General features: G+C 39.9%; 1 protein-coding gene across 2 annotated transcripts in view; it reads left to right on the top strand.

Moving 5' to 3' along the window:
- The first annotated feature begins 984 nt into the window (after positions 1 to 984).
- The window catches only part of epha6 (eph receptor A6), a 210,808-nt gene continuing 202,195 nt past the window's right edge, over positions 985 to 9,597 (top strand). Inside the window, exon 1 of one of the 2 annotated variants that reach the window (XM_039817396.1) lies at positions 985 to 1,614. In XM_039817396.1, coding sequence (XP_039673330.1) covers positions 1,536 to 1,614 — 79 coding nt within the window. In that variant the 5' untranslated portion in view covers positions 985 to 1,535. The remainder of the gene's footprint in view (positions 1,615 to 9,597) is intronic. The other variant, XM_039817397.1, reaches the window with a different exon arrangement.

The following is a 9,597-nucleotide window of genomic DNA, read 5'->3' as shown; positions in this document are numbered from 1 at the left end:
TTTGCCATCCCACTATTTTAATTCTTAATACATTTAATTTCATGCCACTATTAATTTTAAATATCATATTATAGATGGGCCTGGTCAGCAATTTATTTAAAGGGCCACAAACATGATGAAGTAATGAAGAAGTAATGGTTAGTTAATCATTAACAATTCAATTTTTTTAAGAATTTTTGTACACTGCTGTGACTGGTCAGTTTTTTAAGAAAACATGAACATCATTTGTCTTCAGGTGCCATCATCAACACAGTCTGTCTGTCTGTCCGTCTGCCTGTCTGTCTGTCTGTCTGTCTGTCTGTCTGTCTGTCTGTGTGTGTGTCTGTGTGTCTGTCTGTCTGTCTGTCTGTCTTTGTGTGTGTGTCCGTCTGTCTGTCTACTGTTATTCCCTTTAACTGCTGGTAAATGAGGCTGCAGGCAAAAAAGTGTTAGTCTACAGTAGTTTTGCATAACGTAGGTATGTCTTCTAATGCATAACCCTGTATTGTAATATGCATTGGAAATTATATAAAGGGGTCGCACATATTACAACAAAACGTGAATGCGTCTATTCATTTATTTATTTTTAAGTTTCACTGGTCATTGATTTCTAAAGGGATCCCCACATACTGTTCACTAAACGTACTGGTATTTATGAATTAATGAAACCTAACATTAATTTGATTCACCAAAATACATTAATTCAATTCAGCAAAACACAAGAGAGGTATCATCATCTTCGACTTTCACAACCCAAGAAACATTTGACATCACATACAGCCTAGTAGGCTACTAACAGACTCTACTCTCAGATGGGGTTCATCAGGTCAAATGATTTCTATTTTACCATTTTGAGGCCCTTGTGGAAAAATTTGGGAAGCCCTGCACTTGAACCAATGAGATAACACACGCGCGCGCACGCACGCACACACACACACACACACACACACACACACACACACGCCGCTGCCTTATCAGCTAACCCCCTCTAGTGCCGAGCATCCTGCACAGATGCGCACAGTCTCTACAGTGCACTGTAGCCGCCGCTTCAGATGCTCCTCCGCTGCATCCCATTATTTCTCTGTTCACTCTGTTCATCTCGCTGCTGCGGCGGACCGGGTTGGAGACAGGGAGCTGGCACATTGCTGTGCCAAAAACAGGATTTCTAAAGTCTGTCACGACTCTGTGCGCTACGGAGACGTACTTGAAAAGGACATTTAATGTATCTTTAAAACAAGGCAATATCGGCGACCGAAGTCCATGAAATCTGCAAAGTTGTTAGATCTAGGTGTTTCTCATCCGTCCAAACATTTTGATTTCACTTTAGATATTTTCGCCACTTTATCCAATACGTCCCCGTTCCGCGCCATCGCCGCTGCTGCCTCCAGGTAAGGGATGGATCTCCTTTTGTTCCGTCACCCGGCAGTTCTCTTCAACCGGGACCGAATGTAAGGACCATTGAATCGGTGCTTGTGGAGAATCCAGCCGCTCTTTTCTCTGACCAAGTTACATCTAGGCTACCTCGTATAAAGCCGGTGATAAATGTTGCAGCAGACATGAGTTTTGGAAACAGATTTTTCCTTGTTTCACTCTTTCTTGGAATTGTCGTCACTCGTTTCAGCCACTGCAACCAAGGTGAGTCTAATTATTCACTCCTAAAATACCTGAACTTCTCATCTTAAATACTGACAATGCATTTACTCTTGCAATGCTTTTCCACTTAATCCCTCGTTCGCTGTAAGAACCACTAAAGTAGCCTAACAGACTTCACAGAAGTATTACCAAAAAACTGATAACAGCAAACCGAGAAAAGGTCCTGCACTAACTGACATTAATGCATGTGTGCGCATAAAAAAAAAATGTTTTGCCTTTGTCTGGAGCATTCCTATTTCTTTTATTTATTAAATAAAATATCAAATATATTACTCTCAATAATCTAAAAAAAAGCATTCGGTTTGCATATAAATATGCTATGACAGAATCCAGATTCATATTTAAAGTTTATTAATTACCAGTAGAGTTCAATGGTTTGCCTCAGCTCAGTTTTTACCCAAACACTGAATCAAATAATAAATTGAAACACTGTTTTTATAGAAATCAGCTCCTGATGTGACAACCCTGAGGTTGCTTTAATTACACATTATGCATTACACACACACACACACACACATCCAGAGACATGGTAGAGAATAGAGCAGCAATCATGAAGTGGGTGACAGAGTGAGAATGTCCGTTTCAGTGTGTGAGTGCAAACTCGCATGTTTTGTGCCGTGGGTGTTGCAGGACATTTAAGACGCAAAGTAAAAGGTGCTGAGCTGCCAAAGATGAATTTATTTGGTGAGTGTGTGCATCTGCAGGTGTACAGGTCTGCACTTTATGTTGAGTGGGCTCTCAAATGCACATGACCACACATATGCATGTAAGTGTAAGTGTCTGAGTCATTGTATATACAGGGTAATGCCTTCAGTTCATCTGTCATTTTATGTGATGCTTGAGTGTGCAGATGTGTGTGTATGGTCACACGCTTTTGTGTGTGTGTATGTGTGTGTGTGTGTGTGCGTGTGTGTGTGTGTGTGTGTCTGTATGTGTGCGTGTGCGTGTGTGTGTGCGTGGTGTGTGTGTGTGTGTGTGTGTGTGTGATCCTCCGTAGATCCATGTGCACACACACGGCATCAGTGAGGTTTAAAATAGTCTTATTGATTGTGCGGGACACAGCGGGATCTGCCCCCCAGGTTATATTTTATTGTTCTCTCAGTTCAATAAGAGCGATGCTACTCCCTGTTCTCCTAGACAGCTGCTACATAACAGCCTCACTCTGTGTTTTTCTCTGCCACAGATTGAATGATTGAACTGATGTCTGCTTTCTATTGTACTTTAGTCTTTCATATTGACTGGTCTGGGACCTCATGGCCACAATGGCAGTCGTTGTCTACCACAGAGCGGCGCAGCTCAGAATGGAAACACTGATAATAACTCAGATGAAAAAGGAAAGTGCCTCGTTAGGTGCTCAGGGATAAATGTCTCTCACCTTACTATCACACTTGTTTCTCAATGGAGCCTATTGCTTTTGACTTTGCCAAAAATAATTTCAGGTTCCTTCTGCATATGGTGGCTTGTTGAGGACAATTCAATGTTTGGTTTACATGGTTACTAAGGTAACTAAATTCTACAGGGGCATGAAGTGTCTGCAAGTGTCTGTCTCAACCTTTGCACCCAATTCATGTTGAGATCCAGAGATCATGACCATGAAAAAGAAAAACTAGTAAAGCCATTGGTTTTCCCGCTCAGCTACAGTATACACTGTAGGCTGGGGACAAAAGTCAACATTACACAGAGGTGTTTTAGTGTAGTTTGATGCATCTGAACTCTGAACACAGACAAACAGAACTCAAAAGATTGGGGATTTCTTATTTTTAGAGGTCGGAGCGTCAAGGAGTGAACCTCTATATATGTGCGCCTGCTCTACCAACTGAGCTAACCCAGCCACAAGAGATTGGGGATTTCACAGAGGAAATTGGGCGAGATGTCAGCTGTTAGGAGATAAATAATAAAAACCAATCACTTCTTGCTTCTCGGCTGTGTGACTCCTCTCACAGCAACACATCAGATAATCCCTCACATCAACCCAACTGGGATTGCAAACAGTTATTAACAAAGCTCTACTCACTCACTGCCAAGTTTGAACAAGCCCATTTTCCCATCAATAGATCTCTTTCCATAATATTTACTTGTATTAATCTTTTTTTCCCTATTTTGCTCCCCTGTGAAGTCGGCAGCAGGTTACATTTATTATAATGAACATCCGCAGATCTCATTTACTAACCTGATTTCTTGAGCCCTTGTTGAATTTCCCCGAGCAGAAGATTGCTTACACCCAGTAAATCGGGAGACAGCGCCTTTGTTCCACACTTCTAACATTGTTCGGATAGTTTTTTCCTGACAGAGATTCAGGCATGAAAAATCAAGAAAGCAATCCATCCTTGGGAAATATATGAGTCAGATCAAAGCACCACATGAATGTCATTTTTGTTGGTCAAATGCATCTCACTTAGACACTGCTGGGTCTTTGAAAGTTTGAAGCTGGTCAGCAACACATACAGTAAAAGGTCGGGCTGTATACCTTTACAGATCGCAAGACTCAAAAGGATCTAGCTATGAAATCATCATGAAAATAGTGCAGCTTTTCGCATTGATTTATGTGGATGGCCAATTAAAGCTTTTGCTCTCACTGGCGCCACCCTCAGAGCAATAAGATCACCATTACTGCTGTAGATGTAGGATATATGCACCAGCCGTGTGCTGTCAAGGAAAATCAGCCACAAAAATGTTAACTCTGCACCTTTGACCAAGCCAAAGTGTGTGCTTTTGACCATGTGTGGATGTGAATTCTTAATACACAGGAGCAAGAACATTATATATTTTCACAATCAGTTTAATTATGTATGCATTGGCGTTTATTCTGAAAACATTACATCAAAAATACACAATGCAAATCCCATTTTTAACATTGACAGATTCATCAGATTTGCCTTCCATATGTACACAGTTATGCATGTACTGGTAAGCTAAGTTAGGGCTGTAGAAGTTATCTCAGTCACTACTTTAAGTGGAGCACATGCTGCTGCATGTAATAAAAAGTATTTCCACGAAGGTCCTCTAGAGAGATTGAGATGACTCCAGGCTGGAGACTGTTAGTCAGGGCTCGGCTTCTATGTATTAAGATAATGATTGTTGAGTTGTTCTGTATGTGAGCTTTATGGCCACCTGGAGAGCGAGATCCACTTCATACTTTACACTTGAGGAAAATAACTCCTATCAAAGTCAAGAGTGAAGCAAATATGCCTCAGTGAAAGCTGTTTAATTTTGGAATGTCATTTATATGAATTAGCTTTGGTATTAAATGGACCGCGCTGGTAGTGTTGCATATCTTAGCCCATTCACTACAAGTGTTATGTGCTTACTTACATATGCAGTATATTTTATGCAAAACATACATTAGGTTACAGACTGATAAACTACTATCAAGGGATTCTGCCTGAAACAAATAAGGCCGGGAATATACTTGCTTTTTACCAGCTGGGTCGGGAACAGAATTGTTAACATACTTGCGTATGTGCTACGCGTGTTACTGGAGGACTCCACTAGAGGGCTCACCAATGATCTCAGACCATTTAGAACTTCCGGAGTATTGTCACTGTGCAGCAGCAATGACACACTGTACAAATACGGGCTGCCGATCCGGAAACCAGATTTGTTCTACCCATGTGTGAAGATGGTTGATGTTAGGCATTGACCCTGAATGGTTTAGGACAGGATAGCCCATTGGTCAGGGAATAGAACCTGAACAAACAGGGTTTCCGGTACGGATCGGGCAGTGACAGGGCTTTTAACTCATCTTCAAAACTCTTTGCTATTGTTGGCGATTACGTGTCTACTGACCCCTGACCCTATCACATCACCATACTGCCCCTACCCTTCATGTGCGTATTGCATCTTGCAGACACATTCGTAGTTCAAAGCAAGTATATGGACCCTACACACCCTGGGTACACCCACACAGGTGTTTTCACTTGTTTTGCCTAATTTGACAGACTGTGTGGACGTACATACACTGAGATTGATTAACATGTCCCGAATTCTCTTCTTAGCTTTGTTCCAGCAGAGCTGCTTTCATCCAGCTTAAACCTGAACAGAGGTCAAGTAAGTAAGTTTTTGGGAAAACATAATAAAAATACAATTATATATTAAAGACAGGGAGTTGCTCATTGCTGTGTATTTACTGTACCAAAACAATGGCATTCCGCATAGAAGGAAATCACAATACAAACATGGTTTGACATGGTTTAATGTTATGGGAATATTGTGAAGTATTTAGTAAATGAAACATGCAAAAAATATTTAGATAGTATTTGTATTTGTTGTATGCAAATATTAAATGTTCTATTACTCATGAGTAATAAACTCCATGTGTATATATAGTGTGATTTAATGCTTATCTCATAGAACACTGCTGTTGCACTCTGTGGGAACTTTTAGCTGCACCCTAATCAGCGTTATCACTGCAGGTGTTTTGCCTTTGAAAGCTGATTGAAAACACCTGTTGTGACACTACTGATTGAGGAGTGGGCAACATGCTTATACGCGATGTTGCAGCAGCAGTACTTGACCTGTGCTGAATGGATGAATGACATGTTATTGGCATGAATTCCCTTCACTAATCTCTTATTTAATCTGATCTGATCAACCACATTCAAAGATTTGCTTTGCTGCCATTTATTACGTTGTTGACGGTTTGATCTTGGTGGAGTGTGGAGACGTGTTGAAGATCTTGTCATGCCTGTCAGGTTGCCTCTGCTATGGATAGTTTTCCATTTCACAGCATATCATTCCCTCTGTTAAGAGCCCAGCGCTTTGTTTACACCACTAAATGACAGTATGCAATCCTCACCAAAATCAATTTTCACAAGTCTCTGTTGATCAAATGCTATTGTTTGTCTTTTAACAAGACTTGCTGTTTACTGGAATGGGTATGTAGGGAGCTTGCAAATTAAAAGCTTTATTTCTTGCTTTGCTTTTTGAACCACAATGGTCTAAGAAATAAAGGAATTATACTGCATACAAAAAATGTTACATTCATTTTTCAGTACAACTGAAACCAGTGTGCTGCTATAAGCAATTGCATATAATGTACCTAATCAGCCACATTGATGAATGTTTTAAGAGCCATGCTTGGTTCTTAATTCATGCCGCTTTTTATATTTAAACAAATCAGACAGTTCTTTAATACAGGACAGCCCTATTCAAATTAACAATCTTAACCCCCCCCCCAATCCGAATACTCAAACTGTTCCCAGTTCTAATTGACATAAAGTAACACTGGATGAGACTGCCTTTTGGTCTTTTGTTAGGGTTGTAGTTATTTTGAGGTGTTTGTGTGGTCTGCAATGGCTGTAGGCCAGACAGGAGATGTCATCATTCTACTGGAGCTCCGTGTATTTATGAGTTGGCCAGCTCATGTTCTATTTATATCTAACCAGTGGAAGTCCCAAAGGAGCCTGAGCTCCAGGCAGGGTCTGTGGGTGCCTTGCTGAAAGATAACTTTATGGAGGGATAGAGAGAGACAGAGAAACAGAGAGAGAGAGAAGATGATGGTTATGTACACGCAGGCAGTTATGGTGTACACTGCTCGGTAGTCATTCACCCAAACCAGAATGCACACACACACAGTGAAGTAAAAGTGCTCACACATTCAAATGTTAATGTAAATGTGCACAGTAACACACACATACACATTACTGTTGTTATCTGGAAACCCTGTAGATACATTTTGTTTAAAAAAAGCATGTATCTGTATGCATAAAGAGTTGTCAGGTGCTGTTGTCAGGTCACTGGAATGTCAGTTCAAAATAACGTCAGGCAGCACAACGGAGGTGTTAAATTCCAAAGTTGTATTTTGGGCAAATTTAAGCACCTCTGTACTCTTACACTTTAAAATATAGTATGGTGCATTGTATAATTAGAAACAGCTGTTTCAAATAAACACTTCATAGAACTTCTCCATCAAGACTATTTTTCTTCTGTTACAAAGTTCGTAACACAAAGTTTTGACCCAACAGTGCAATGTTCTCTGCTGGATACTTTTCCACGCTGCCTTCTAATGCACATCAGCTGTTCTTCATTTATGGCAAAGTGAAGTGTGAAACTGCTCTCTGCAGTGAGCGACACGGCCAATTCTCATTAATTAGGCCATCCTCCAGGGACTGTGCTGCTTTCCTGCCCATAGTTGTCTAATGGTGTCCATTAACACCACTGACATTGCCAGCTAGTCCTCAAGCCTGGTACTGGCACTGACATGGAACTGACCCGGCATTGGTAGGCAAATATTAAAATAAGCTAGCAGAGCAGAGAAGACAAGATTGGAAGAGGAGTATGAAAGGATCAGCAGGAAGAATTCCCTAGCTGTGTTGGATAGGATGGTCAATCAATAGAATTATATGTTACATTTTCATATAAATCAATGTCAATTTTCTCCATTTTAGCTCTGATTGATATAACACAACAGGATTCATTAAATGCTTTGTGTTTTTTTTTTTTTTTTTTTAAGTCTTTAGTATGAAATATCATCTGGTGTACATGATTTGATTTACTTAATTTTTCCAATTTTTAAGCAGAAGAAGAACTGGGTACGTAGCATGAGCAGTGATGTCACTACGGTCGGGCAAAGAGAAGAGCACCACCTTCTTGAACGCAAACTTTTTCAACAAAACATAAAAGGAGTAAAATGTTTTATGTTGGTCCTACTGATAGGGTTTGTGAAGCGCAGAAAGTTCCAGCAATTTCAGGGTTCACAGGCAATTGAATCCGCCATGGTCCCCTCTATAGCATTTTGTGTCCCACCATGATTGCCTAAATGTTGTTTCAGAGGTCGACAATAAATGGAATACAATTCTGGGGAAAATACATTCTGAAAATGGATACATTTACAGCCACTACATATCATTAATAGCAACATTTATCAGCAACCTTAATCAAAACATAGCCTAATGGTATTCATCAGAATGCATATTGGTCAAACCTTAGATACAACTAGTAAACTGTTAAATAATATATCATCTCACACTTTTTTTTACTCTTGCTGCAGAGTATGTCTGTCTCTTTCCATGTGTCCTCCCTTTAGCTCAGAGAATCAGATTTTACCAATCCCCAGCTGTCAGTCATGCACAGTATATGGATTTTTACAGATGGCATTTGAAATCTTAAGGAAAACACATTTCTCTGTCCTTAAAAACCTCACTTATAAGCCAGGTTTTGGGAAGCATACAGCCATTATGTTTAAGAATACTTTCTCTGGCACACTAGGAGTTCCCACTCCAATAACATGACCTCAGTAACACATTGATTTTACCTCTGCTTTTTTGGTTGGTAAACCAATTACAACAGAGTGCATACAAAATGTGTGCTTATGTAGTAAAATAAGGATTTAACATTTAAGTTATATGCCACATATTTACAGACACTTAACCTAAATTGAACATGAAAACAGTACGTCTAATTAAAGCTGCAATCAATATTCTAAATTAAAAAAAGGGATGAGCTCACAGATAATTAAACCCCCAACTCTGCAGCTCTCAGCCATTCACAACGTTTTAGCATGTTTAGGCTCATTGTTTTGGTTTTTGTCAACTTTACTATTTCTACTTACTTTCACTGATCTCATCAACCCATTTCCAGCAGGCATCTGTTTTCAGCAAAAAAACTCTAATTAATCTATTTTCCACTACCTGCTTAGCACCAAACAGCAGACAGATACAATTAGCGACTAGCTGGTGAACATAGAGGAGCATTATTTAGCTGCTAAAGAGCCAGATATTTCCCTCGAGTTGGTGGAGACCAAAAACAGAGCTACAAAGAGAGTGAATATTGAACTTACATTCATTTGGTGGCCCAAAACCCAACATCAAATTAATGTTAATGTGGTTCCATACTGTATGTGTAATAAGGCAATTGTGTGCTAACAAGTTTGCCACAATAACTTAAAAGGTGAAGATATGTCAATGTTAACAGATTGTGCCCCCAGTGGCCAAAAAGTAAATCAGAATCAAATTAATGCTGCTGTAA

Source organism: Perca fluviatilis, chromosome 12, assembly GCF_010015445.1.
Source record: "Perca fluviatilis chromosome 12, GENO_Pfluv_1.0, whole genome shotgun sequence".
In the NCBI taxonomy this organism is placed as follows: Eukaryota; Metazoa; Chordata; class Actinopteri; order Perciformes; family Percidae; genus Perca; species Perca fluviatilis.
Note: the sequence above shows the minus strand (reverse complement) of the source record. Positions and strands in the feature narration are given on the sequence as shown.